The sequence below is a fragment of the Passer montanus genome, unplaced genomic scaffold (assembly GCF_014805655.1).
Source record: "Passer montanus isolate IOZ18808 unplaced genomic scaffold, ASM1480565v1 scaffold22, whole genome shotgun sequence".
Classification (NCBI taxonomy): Eukaryota; Metazoa; Chordata; class Aves; order Passeriformes; family Passeridae; genus Passer; species Passer montanus.
Window position 1 is genome coordinate 11,738,360 of NW_024366815.1, and position 13,625 is coordinate 11,751,984.

General features: G+C 38.2%; 1 protein-coding gene across 9 annotated transcripts in view; it reads left to right on the forward strand.

Annotated features, from left to right (window-relative positions):
* The window catches only part of MAST4 (microtubule associated serine/threonine kinase family member 4), a 275,565-nt gene that overhangs the window by 134,924 nt on the left and 127,016 nt on the right, over nucleotides 1-13,625 (forward strand). For 2 of the 9 annotated variants that reach the window (XM_039709644.1, XM_039709649.1), the window contains exon 1: nucleotides 11,094-11,476. The exons of the other annotated variants lie outside the window; for them this stretch is intronic. In XM_039709644.1, the coding sequence (XP_039565578.1) occupies nucleotides 11,430-11,476 (47 nt within the window). In that variant the 5' untranslated portion in view covers nucleotides 11,094-11,429. Of the gene's footprint in view, nucleotides 1-11,093; nucleotides 11,477-13,625 lie in introns of those variants that run through there. 9 annotated transcript variants of the gene reach the window in all.

Here is a 13,625-nt window from a genome sequence, read left to right on the forward strand (position 1 = left end):
CAAAACTAAATCAACATCTAGGTTCAAGCTATGGTTCTGTTGCATGCTGCAGAATTTCAGGATGGGAGAGTCACGTCATTCTTGGTGGAAGCAAAGAAAATCAAATACCTGGATGACTCCAAGCTTTGCCTAAAGTAGAAAAAAACCCATTTGTTCAGTAGGTTAGTTTAAAATATTTTTATACATGCAAAAAATTATTCTGTAATGCATGAGGTTCAACCTGGTTTGAGGGCCAGATCTCATAGCTAATGGGTTACTACTGGTGATGTGAAAGCAGGTGCCAAGGTGCTAAAATAGCTGAATCTCTTCAAACAAATAGCAGTTAAAGTCTCATCAGTTCACTACTAAAACTTTAATAGTTAGTCTGACTAAATGAATCATAAAAGAGTAATGGAATGGCAGCCTGAAAAATTGTCTACCCTAAAGTCCTTGATTGTCCCATGTGACAGTCTCAGCCCCTTAACAGCCTCTTCTGCTTACAGTCTGTTTCACTGAACTGCTCGCTCTGTGTCTGGGTTCTACCCTCATATCTTCCTTTACCTATTGAACCAGCAGTTGGTGGTGTTTGCAGTGTTTCTTTGTACACTGAAGCAGCAAAGCTTAGAGCAAGAGTGTACAGAAAATGCTTAGGGTAATTTAATGGCTGGAAATGTGAGATGCTGATGCAAGGGAGTATTGATGTCTGAGCATCAGGGTTGGTCTAGGGGTAACTTAGTGTGTGAGTGCAGTAGTTGTGTGATTAGTAATTGTCTGGCATTGGCAAATGTGATTGATGTATATAAGCATTTTAAAATCAGCATTGGTTGTGTCTTCTTGTTTGTTTTGTGAACAGAAGTTGCATTCTCAGTGAGTAGAATTATTTGTCTTTGATTTTGTTCCAGTAAAGTTTCAAAACTGTATCATATACACAAAAAGAACAAATGACCATATAAAGGTCATATAAATGACCTGATAAAGTTCTTACATTGAGAAAACTGGCAGAAGAACATCATGTGGGTAATCACTGCTAGTCAGCACAGCTTGAATTTCTAAAACTAAACCTTGAAAATCTGACATACAGAGGCAGCTTCTTCTTCACTGTTTTTTTTCCCCAGTGTCATTAATTTCAGGAAGTTCAGTTTTCTTCAGTTAAGGAATGTGTGAAATTTGTTAAAAAAAAGGTCACAAAAGGAGTTGCAATGTCCTGATGAATTACATTATCTAGGCTGCTGTATGCTGTATTGATTAATTAATTTTATTTTGGTACTGATGCTACGAAGTTTTGAATAATTACATAATAATCTACAGAGGGAGCTTCCTGAGGCCATGCAATTCCTAGGGTGCACAAACTTACTTTGGGTCTGTAGGATGGAGTCTTGGTGGGGCTCTGGGAGGAGTACATGATGGCTTGATGAACCTGTGCGTTGTTTAATAACTTATAATGAGAGGTTGGGTTTTTTTAAAATTTTTATTTATTTTTGTTTTGGTTTGTTTTTCTTTTTTTCTTTCCTTTTTTTTTTTTTTTAATTTGTTTGTTTTGTTTGATTGTTTTTTGATGGGGGTTAAAGGTGAGGTATTGCCTACAAAAAAATGTTGCTTTTGCCTTAAGAAAATAAGCACTCAGGTTTTTCTGGACAATATGTTTTTTCCTCTGGTACCAGTAGTATCACCTATATTCTAAATATCTGCCCTCAGAAGAAAAAAGGTAACTGCTGAACATCACATCAGGGATCTGCCTGCCTTGCATCTTCAGTTAGGCATTTTGCCATTACAGATTTGCCCCCTGAAATTTTTAGTATTATTGCCATTCCATTATGTAAAGTATAGGCTGACTTTCTACGAATGTCATGAATAACAATTGTGAAATCCCAGTGAACCACTTCTGTTTTGTCTCAGAGGAGGAGGGAAGTATTTTTTCCCCTAACTCTTTCCTATGAAATAGAGACTTGAACATTTTTTGTTACTGTCAGTATTCTAAACCTGTACTATTGCTTATCATAAAGGACATTAGTGTATTTGTTACCTACAGTTATGTGTCCATAGACAGACTTAAAGCAGACAGATGTCAGCAGGGCCTCTGTTGGCCATAGCTGGGAGTGTATCTGCTCTATAGTTAGGTTGTACTGGCTATGTCTTTTATATTTTGTGAACATAATATTTGTGGCTGGGGCCATTCTTGCCCCCTACCACCACTTCTGTCCCTGTCTAGAACTTCTAAATCCTGTTTATTTCCTTCCCCTCTACTATCTGCTGCCTCCCTTCCCCCTGGGAGTTATCCATCATGCTAACTCTCTTTTAAAGTTTTGTTGACTGAATGCAGTCCTTTGCATGCTCTGTTTTGCTGGAGATTGTCCATTTGTCTGTTCAGACTTTGTGTCAAGCCAAGTGCCTTCTTTGGAGGCATGTTCTCTGGGATAGAACAGTGGAGAGCTGGGGCAGAGGTCATGACACAGGTTCAGGCTTGCAGAATTCACTCTGTGACTGCAGTTTTCATATGGGGATAAGTATGCTAAGAACCTGATTGCCAAATGCTTTGTGTATGGGAGGATGGGTGATGGCTCCTGGGAGTAAGTTGAAGGGCAGGCAGCACATGCAGTTTTTGCAGAGGGGTTGATGGCTCACCGAAAGACTGGAGTTTGCAGAAGCTGAGTAGTTTTGCTTCAGCCAAAAGCATGGGTGGCAGGAAGCTGGGTGGCTTCTGTGGCAGTCTGAACAGGAAAGTTGAGGTTAAATGGCAGCAGGACAGAGCTCTTCTTTTGTAGGTTTGGAGAAGGAATATATTGCATTGGCATGATACCATTCTGTTCCATAAGGGCCAATCAAAAAAGCTCTGCCTCTGTGTAGTCTTTAATGAGTCTTTGCTCACTGAGTCAAGGCAGCAGCCAACCTGTCATTAGCACACATTCCTTCCATCTATGTGCTCTTCTCTGCCACCTCTCTCCTCTTGTGTTTTCCCCCAAATATTGTAGGGTTTCTTCTCTGTCACATTTTTTCCTAGCAAGCCAGTCAAGCCTAAGCCTGTGAGGCTTAATGAGGTATGTTGCAGCAGATCTCACAGGCACGTGAAAAGGTCAGAAAGGGTGCTGGGGATAAGTGGATCTGCATTATTGTCATGCTTGCCTGAAAAGGGTAGCAGATAACTGCCACAGGGAGCAAGTGAGTCTAAAAGGCTGACATAGGGAGTTTCTTACTTTATATTCATTGTGTGTTGACTGCCACAGTGCAAAAGGCAGTGTAATTGCATATAATCACATTTCCTCAAATCCCAGTGGCTTCACTCATGAATGTTTAGTGTGGTCATGCCCCTGAGCAGTGAAGGCAAGCATGGTATTTGAGACAAACATGCTATCACAGGTGCTCCTGACACAGGGCTGAGTGTGCTGCTGTAAACAAGCAAGTTCCCGCTGTTCTAGCCTGAATGGAAAAGCTCTCTTGTGCCTTTGTAAAAGTTGTGCAGGCAATATGGGCATTGGGAACGCTTTTTTCTCCTCTGCTAAGTGGTATTACTTTGCCGTCAGGTAATGGACACATACCACACTTCAACACAACATGTGATGGAACAGGGTTAAATCAGCTGTGTTTATATTCATGTGTAGGCATGGGCCTTGAGACCCAGCCTCAGCTGTTCTGTGGCTCTTCTTAGTATCATTGTAAGGCTGCTGAAAATCGGCTTTTACAGATCATGGTCATATTTTGTGAATGCTTTTCTCCTAGATTTTGCTAGGAGAAATGTAAGATGTTTCTGTTTACATTTAAAAATATGGCTGTTTTTATGGTTGACATGCCTGTCGGAAGTACCAGGAATATGCCTACATATATCTAAATCAAGAAAGATTTTAGGTTCTTGATCTATAAATCAGAACTTTGCTGGCTTTTTTTAAAAAGTCAGATTTTACCAGTAAGCCATACCAGCAAGTGTGTCTTGGTGGGGTGGAGGCACGGGCTGGGGATAGTGTCACTTTCAAGAGACTTTTGCTTTGCTTCTTATCATGTAGAAACACTAAGCAGGAGATAGCACTGGGCCCTGTTTGACTGGTTGTAGTCATTATTTTCCATTAGTGACCTAGGTGATAGAATAGATTATGTTAATGAAGTTTGCAGCACTCAATAAGCTGGGAAGACTGCAAGTATGTTGAAGAACAGTATGGAGTTTCAAAATCATTCTGACAACCTGGAGAAAATATACCAAGTAAAATAGAAATTCTACTCGTGCAGAAAATTCTGCAGATATACAGGATGGTTGAATAGGAGTTAGTTTTCAGAAGTGATCTGTGAGGTTTAAGATACCACAGTTGCTGTTAGAGGGCAGTGGGTATCTTGTGCTGGAAAGCTGATATTTTGAGCTGCAAAGCATGCAGCATTATTCTGTCCCACACAGAACTTAAAAGGCCTTGTACTGGAGTGCTGTGTATTGAAGTCAATAAGCTGGAAACAGATGACAACTCAGCTGCTTGGAAAATTTGACATGGTATATGGAAAAATATTTACTGTGCCTGGGTTATTTATTTTAGAGAAGGGAAGGCTGAAGGATGTTCATGAAAGTCTTCCAGTGTGTGGAACATCTGCAGTGAGTAGGAAGTAAAAGTGTTTTCGGTGTTATTGGGGTGTACAGTAAGATGTAATGTGTTTAAATTGGATCAAGGGGATTCATCTCAAACATGGTTGAAGCAGTGTCTAAACAATGTCGCAGAGGAGTGTGTACCTGGGAGGTTTGTGAGATCGCTATCAGTTTTTAAGTTATGACTGAAGCAATAGGAATATTATAGGTATAATGGACCTCTCTTGGGGAAGAACATGACCACTTGACTTTTCTGATGCTCTTTATAAATGGTCAATATGTCAGTGGGATTATTTGCTCAAACTTTCTGCTGAAACTTGATTCTATATATTAAGTACCTGCTTTGATGGAAGAAAATACTGTCTCATTATGGACAACATTATTTATTTGTACATGTCTGTAATGACAGAATTCCCTGTGGAGATGTGTATAGGGTTTTATGTAAGTATAAGACAGGTCAAAAAAAATATGCAAGATTCAAACTTCCTGAGGGTTTATATTTTTATTTTGTTTTGGTTTTTTTTTTTATTTTTTTGTTTGTTTGTTTTTAATGCAAGATTCAAACTTCCTGAGTGTTTATATTTTTTGTTTTGTTTTGGGATTTTTTTTGTATTTTTTGTTTGTTTGTTTTTTGGAGTTTTTTGTTTGTTTTGGGGTTTTTTGTTTTGTTTTGGGTTTTTTTTGAGGTTTTTTTTTTTTTTGATGAAAGACTCATGGCTCTCTTTCAGCTGCTCACCTCTATTTGGAGCACATGTCTACCCTTTGTTTGATGACAAAGAGAACCAGAAGGTGAATTAAAAAAAAAAATAAAAATTGAAGCATACATGGGGTAGCCTCACAGAATTGTTGGGAAGCCTTTTCTGCAGGCATGTATGTATTCATGTGCATTATAAAGTCTTAGCAAGGAATCAGTTATCAACCAGCCAAAACAGAGCTTGGTAACTCTGCAGGTATGTAATAGTTGTTGATAGATGGGTGTAAGGTTTTGGGAGAATCCAGCTGCAGGCTGGACTGTGAAATCATGAATTTGTGCTTTAACTTTTTGAAGGAGATTCAGGTATCATCATGATCTTAAAAAACAATTCAATAGATATTTTTTATGTGTTCAAGGTTTTTTACATTTTCATTCTCCTGACGAAAAAATACATGCAGGAAAGTTAAACGGCATCAGTTAGCACTGAAATATAGCTTAAATGAAGACCAGATGAATAAATGCTCATTAAGAGCCTGAGTTTCGGTTCTCCCTGTGTAACAGGGGTATTGTCTTTTAGAAGAGCAACTGTTTAAACCTTGTGTAATGTAGAACTCCTCAAAAAGTAGATCTGTTGTTGCCACTAATTTTAATGCTTTTTGTCATGAAAGGCAATGCAGACTGAGATCGTAATTATTATTATTATCTCATTCTGCATTGTATGGTGTAATTTCTCTAGCTTTTTGCTGTTTTAATATTAATTTAATGTCTGTTGACAAGAGACTTTATTGGTCGAGCTATTTTTATTGTTCTCTTTTTAAATTTTTATTTTTTTTTATTTTTCCAGTATAAGAGTGAAACATGGCGGGAGATTGTCCAAATCTGAAGTAGCTGCTGTGGGAGTTTTCCTTAAAAAAAAATGGCAAAGGGCACGTTGTGGCATTGTATTGATTTTGTATGGGGTATTAGTTTTAAGCGTGCAGGTGTGAAAATGACGCTGCCTAGTCAAGGGAGATGGGGCATGGGTTGGTGGAATATGAGGAAGGCTGCCTTAACAGATTGCTAACACCTCTAACACCTCTTGCTCGTGTCATTTTTAGTAACAGTTCAGATAAAGAATAGGGAGCTTTTTCTCTCATTCTTTGGCCACACACCTTCATTATTTTTATATGTCTTCTGAGCTCCCAAAGTTGCAGGATCAGTCAGTATAACTCCTGCTTTATCTAAAATGCATCTGTTCTACACACAAGGAGGCTGTCCTGGCTGTAGGGAAAGTACCTGTTGAAACTTACTGTGGAGGAATGGAAGTGGGTGACTTTGCAGAGAGATTTTGCCTGTTGATGGCTTTTAAATGATTCCTTTTGTCTGCAATGTTTTAGGATCAGTGGTTTTAGTTAAGAATGTTCAATGTGACAACCAGTTGCTGGGTTAACTTACATCAGTTCAATTATTTCTAATGTTTAATTAACATTGCTAGTAAACACATTCTTTTGATCCATTCTGTTTTTAGCAGTACAAACAATACCATAAAGCTATGAGCAGAATACGCAACTAATTTATACTAATTTATATTTTAAGTTATTAAAATATATTTGAGTTTAATAGAGTGCTTTTTAGAACTATAATTTTAAAACAAGTCCCTTGCAGAATCGTATGAGTTAGAGCTCTAAACAGACTCTGTGATGTTTTGCAAGACCACCTAGTCTTTCACTGTATAGTCCAGTGACACATTAATAAAATGTGTTATTGTAAATTGCTTACTGGTATCAGATTTATGGATATGCCTTTAAATGTTAATAGATCTATGATGTTAACAGGACTTTGGGCTGGAAGGAGTTGTCTAGTATGTCTTTCTATCATGGCATACCAAACAGTCATGCCCGTACCCTGGGAGTTCATAGTTAGATCAATAATGAAGAATACTTTCTGGTGCTTTCTGGCAGATAGCTAAAGCATGAGGTTTGCTTTATAAATATTGTGTTGGTCGGTCTGTTGACTTCAGGCAGAGGTAACAAATAGCAATATTCATATTTCATACTTTTTTTGTCTGAAGTTGTAACATGCCCAGGCATGCTGTGTTGGAAGTCTGTAAAAGGAGATGTCTGTAAAACCTGTCTGTAAAAGTCTGTAAAACCCCATTCCTCCTGTGCTGTGTTTTGCATCTCACTGATGCCAAGAAGCAGTGTTGCACTTAACTGCTGTGTTGCACTCAACACAGGATGCAGACATCATTCCTGCTAGAACTTCTTGATAAACTCTGGTGCTAGCAGTGAAGCAATTGTACTTGTTGAAAATGGACAAATGTGTGAATTAGTGTGGTAAACAGATTAGATGACAGAACTTCAGATGAAATAATCTGTTGTTTAAGGTCTATGACAGAAAGGTCATTATTCTTTGACAGTTGATTACTAACCCCAGGATACCTTTGGAAACCATTGGCCAAGAGGCCTGCAAAACCAAAGGATGCATTGACTTGTTAATTGTATTAGTGTAATTATTGTTAAATGTTACAGAATAATGGAAGCCAGTGGCACCTGCATTGTTAATGGTGTTAGTGTGTTAGCATTATTTAAGGGGAAAAAGCAAGAACAGTCAACATCTGCAGAAGAGAGGGGCTTTGAAAGCATACAACATTAATAACTGTGCCATGGAAGTAATGTTTTACTGGTTTGTGTTTCAAGGAAATCAACATTTCTCTGTGCTTTTCTGCTTTTGCTTGGTTTTAACCAGGTGAGTGAGATGACTAAACCAGAGACACCTCAGTAAAGACATAAATGAATAATTTGAGCCCTGGTTTCCTACATCTTATTTTCTGAATTCACTCTTGAATTAGAAAGAGAAGACCAGGGTTTGCATTTGCAAAGGAGTATAATGCTTACAGCCCTTCAGTGCTCTGAGTGATTTTTTGTTTGGAATTCTTTCCAGATGAGACATTTTCTTTACAGAAGTTGTGTCAGTATAGGCAATATCTGCCAGTATTTTCAGGTTAATCTACATTTAGCTTTTGTAGTAGCAACAAGATTTCTTGCTAACTTTTGCTTCCTTCCTCAACTGTGTTGGTGAGATGAAATCTAAGCATTGCAAAATTAAGAGCAAACAGATGTTTTGATCAAGCTTGAAGTCAGCTTTCACTTGCAAGCTTCATCTAATTTAATTGCTGCAGTTTTTTGCCCCCAGGTGCATGAAGCAGCTTCTGTTTATTCCTGCAAAAACTGTAAGACTTCAACAGTGAGAAAAAATTGATCTTGGACTCTGGATTAATCTTTTTTTCAGTAAATCACAATTTTCTAGACTTCTATCTGGATCAGGAAAATGTATTGAAAAAGAATTTTCGAAGTTAAGCTACAGCTCAATCTCAGTTTAGAATAATTAACCATTGATGTAATGTGAGGTGCTTGCATGAGTCAGCTCAGGAAGGATTTATTATGGCCACGAAATAGCCCTTGGATGCAATTGTTTATATTTAAGTGCCTGTACCCGACTGCCAGTCCCACTCAGTTTCGTTTTAGACAAGACAAGCTGCTGGTATTGTCTTCCTGCAGGTAAAATGCACTATAAATGCTCAACTGTTGTGTTTCACGAAGCAGTGTTTAGTAGTGGCAGACTATTTCTTTGCATGTGGAGGAAAAAACAAACAAAACAAATGCCTTTGTTGTGGGCTTGTGTTCACTTCAGCAGTAAAATTTGCCTTATGGAAGTAGTTTGTACAATGTGTATTTCAGTCTTGATGGAAGCATACATTCACCTCCAGAGCTAGGCCTTTTGCTAGTTTGTTTACAGAAATAGTTCTAGTGCCATCCTGATTCACTGGAGTTGGCTGTTCCCGAGGTGTTCATGCTGTCTCCTACTCTTTGTGCCTTCAACAAAAAGTTAACAGTTTTACAGAACAACAAATAGTATTTTGGTGCAAGCTATGTGTGCATGTGGTTACACAGCTAACAGAATGAAGCACCAAACTAGAGAGGGGTATCCACAAAGTTAAGCCCTTTGAGCATCCTTTAAGGCTTAACTAAAACTGTAACATGTCTGTACACAGTCACAGTTTACCTGTCAAAATTTTCTTTCTCCATCAGAAACAGAACTTTCCAGCAACTGAAGAAGTATTATGTACAAAAGATATTTTTATCAACGGATTTTTAAGGGAACAGATCTTGTTTTGAGAGGTGCTGAGCAATGGGAATAGGGACCTGCCTGTTCCTGGCAGCTAGGAGAAAGTCAGGAACCTGTGGCTGTAGTACCCCCTACTCTGCTGCTCTCTTGTTGAAGTTCTGATCTTAAGTGATTGTCTCCAAACTCAGTAATGAAAAAGCATGGCAGCTTCACCAGATAATTTCAGTGTCAGAGTTGTTTGACTCTTAGACAGTTGATTCTTGTACTTTATTTTTCAAGTTTTAGAATACCTTCAAAAATTGATATTTTGCTTGTGTTCTGAGTAAAATTTGAAAAACCTGTCTGAATGTGCTGTTCAGAGTTGGGTGCCTAGCTGATCTTTGTGCCTTTGCAAATCTGTGCACTCACCTATTGTGGTTAGTGAGATGGAATTTAACTCCTTCAATTTAATTATTTCTCTTTCTTTTGGGAGGTAGGAGAATTTACAAATTCCTTTTAAAAATTGCTTACAGAATGCTTTCTGGGACCTCAAGTTAACCTTCACAATCCAGGTGTCTGTTATGTTTTAAAAATTCAAATATATAGCTCTGTATATCCTTTAGGTTTGTTTTCAGTGTCTTTAAATGAAGGCTCCAGATAATATGTAACATAAATATAAAATACTTTTCAGTAGAAATATGTAGGAGATATAAGAAATGTAACTGAGAATTTAATTGTTCTTTTTTACTGTGTGGTTGAAAAAATAATCAGTTCACCAAATCAGCAGTTTCCATAACTAGAAGATTTCTCTCTATCTCTAAAACCTGTGAACTTGCTAATGTCTCCCAAAATTAAGCCAAGGACACAAAAAGCAGCAGCTTCATCTGGTCCTGTCTTTTGACTGGTCTGTAGAAGTTGTCCATCCACAGAGCAGGTCCAGAGCTCCATCAAAAAATAAATCATGTGATTTGCTTTATTATATTGTGTACAGGAGAAGTTGGTGGGTGAGATAAAATATTCTAGCTCTAAAATGACTAAAAATAAGTACTTGCACTTTGCTTTTCTTCTCTTTTGTAGAGCATTAAAAAAAACGGTCCTCCTCATGGAAAAATTCACAGTATATATTTATTAAAATTGTAATCTCAGAATAAGAGAGAGTACCTAAAAAAGGAATATAATTAAATTATAACCAAAATCCCACATAGCAGCACTGATCTTAAGCTGTCTATATAAAGTGTTGTGTAGTGGTTTAAGTGATGCTACTTTTAATACTAAAATTAATAGGCTTTTCTACAATTCCTAGGTTTGGCTTTCACCTTGAATATAAACTATAGATGATATCCCTTTAAAATTCAGGTGCAGATGTGACAGAACCAAACGATGACTTCTCCTTTTGTATTAACCTTTGTGTTACAAGAATATATTTGTTCTGAAAAGCCTTGGCAATTACTTTTCTCCATTAAAGAAGAGCCTGCTTTTCATTCAGCAGTTTGCTGTTCTGTTACTGCAGAAACTGTCTGTTTACCACGGAAGGGGATAACGTGACTTAAAGAAGATGGCTCAATCCTATTTGGCAGAATCGGAGGGGGTGGTGAAGGCTGGACATTTGCCGAGAGAAACTGTGTTAGGCATAGCATCTGTTTTGTGCGGTGGGCTGGCGTAGCGAGGGGGACCACTGCGTACTCCGAGGTGTAACGTGTGTGTGTGTGTGTCTGTGTCTGTGTGTGCGTGTGTGTCGGGACCACTGCGTACTCCGAGGTGTAACGCGTGTGTGTGTGTGTGTGTGTGTGTGTGTGTGTGTGTGTGTGTGTGTCGGCGCAGTGGCTGCTGCTGCAGAATTCCGGGGATGAATTACTTGGCGTGCACAACTGGAGGTGCCGTTCGCTCCACTAAAGCGGCGCGGCGTGCGCTGCCACTAACCCGAGAGAGGCAGCCTGCGGCTCTTCGTGACAGCTAGAGGTGGAAGGACCCCAACCTGCGGTCCTCCCCCCGCCCCCAAGAGATCCTTAGTCCATTCCTTTATAGTGGTTCATTTGGCTCTCTGTCATCGCCAGAATGCTGCCCGTGAATGTGTGTCATGATTACAATAGAGTGTGGTAACACATAACAGCAATGAAAGCCCAGCGGGAAAGGCTACAAATTCCAGGGCTGACCTTGGAGTAAGTATTGTCTGTCTTTAATATTTTAATGGTTTCTGCATGATGACGGCTTTTGTGCAGTCAGGAGCTTTTAACATAGGTTTGTGCTGACAGCCTGGGAGCACTGCAGCTCCAGGTTGAAGGAGCACGTTTTCAATGCATTGCAGTTGGTTTCAGCAAATGTGTGAGCCTGGAGCCAGGATGTTGCAGTGTGCTTGGAAAGAACGCGTTTCTGCATATTTAAAGTTACTGAATCTCAGTGCATGAAGCATCCTGTCAGCTTGTAGGAGAAGAATCTGTCAGTAGGCCATGGTGTCTGTCTTTCTCTTCAGCTCTCCATTGCTGTTTGTTTATCCCAGTGCTGCCTTTTAGAAAGGCCTTTTTCTGTGCTGAATAATAGAGAGCACTGCAAGAGATTAAACCATTATAAAAATACTGTTTGTGAAAATTCATCGGGAACAAGACATATTTTACATACGTAACTGCACTAATGACCTGTATTGACATTCTGGAGGAATCGTGATAATTTCTGCAGTAAGTATGTTTACCTAATTTAGCGCAGTGTGTTTACTTATACTTGCTTAAAACTGATTAACTAATTTGTGTGCTTTCAGCTACTTAGAGAGTAGCTAAATGAACACGTGTAATTTTAATGTATAGTGATAGTAAGTGTAGTCTTTTTATTCATAAATGCCAGCATATATGTACCCTAGAAATGTTAATCAAAGCCAAATATATATGTCTATACATCTATACCTGTAGTCTACACTGACATGTATGTGTGCATGTTACAGCCACCATGAGAACTTGCTAATTTTATTCAGGTAAATCGATAGGCTACATCAGATCCTTTAGGATTTCCTGGACTACCCCATTCTTGCTGGAATAAAAAAATCCAACAAAACCCTGAATGCTGCAATGCCTGCAGTAAAGTTATTTAGCTATGAAAGGTATTATCTCTGGCATCTGCTGTGTGTTAAAGAGAGGGCTATAGGTAAGTGTGCAGCATAGCAAATAATTTATTCTAATAACCTCTTGAAGGTGACAGAGCACTTTATTCCAAAGAACAATTGCAGATTTCCTACTGGTTCCCCAGAACTACATTCGTGAAATGTCTCAGAAATTCTGCATTTCAGTCAGGCATCTTCTGGTAAGAGTAGTATGTGTTAGCTGTGGGTAGGCTAAGCTCTAGATATTTTTCTGAAAAAAATGTCATTACTAATTTCTCATGAGTTTTGGAGGAGGGGTCTTATCAAAGATCTCATTAAAATGGTTTCCATGAATAATTGATAATTGTACTTCTTCTGAGATGTGGCAATTGAAATATTTTTAAATCAGTCTTCACAGAATTATGTAATCATCATGTGAGAGTAACATCACTAGCTGCAAAGGATGGAAAAGGATTCATGTTTTTCAATGTATGTTTGTATTTTTATAATATGAAGTAATTGTTTACTGCTTCCTCCTTTTTCACAGTAACATAACATAATTCCACTTGCTTTGCCATATTTTCAAAATATTTAATACTGATAACATTAATAGTTATATTTCAAATTCAGTTTTGATCATTGTTTTTGCTAAAATGTTGTCTGGATATATTTACTTTTTCCATATATTTGAATTACTTTTATCATCACACTTGCTACTTTTTGAACTTGATTTACCTGTAGAGAAAAGAAAATGTTATATTTTGGTTGCTGGCACATTATGATTTCCATAGAGTCATTCTCTCATGATTTGCCAGAGTTGAGTCAATGCAGACTTAAATCATGTCTCCCAAACTGCTAATTGCAATCTTTAAAGAAGAGCATGTCTAAGGGGGAAAAAATCCAATTTATTCCTCTCACCCTGAGTCTCATGAATTTTCTTTCAGTGAAGTTTAAATGTTGGGACTAGAATTATGTTGTCTCCCTGAGAAACAAGTACAGTCTATCGACTTTGTATTCATTACTTGCAAAAAGCTCCTGGAAAGAATATTAAATCCAAAATAAAGCATTCCAAATTTAGTAAGTGTAAGAAGTAGGGTTGTCATGCACTGTGATAATTTGTTTTAACAGCTTTTCTTAGGTCTTAAAAAAGCAAAGCTGAAAAGTGAGTTCTATAGAAGAACTGGATTGACACACCAGTATCATCGCTCAGTGGGAATTTTTAGATCCATAGTACTAGCACA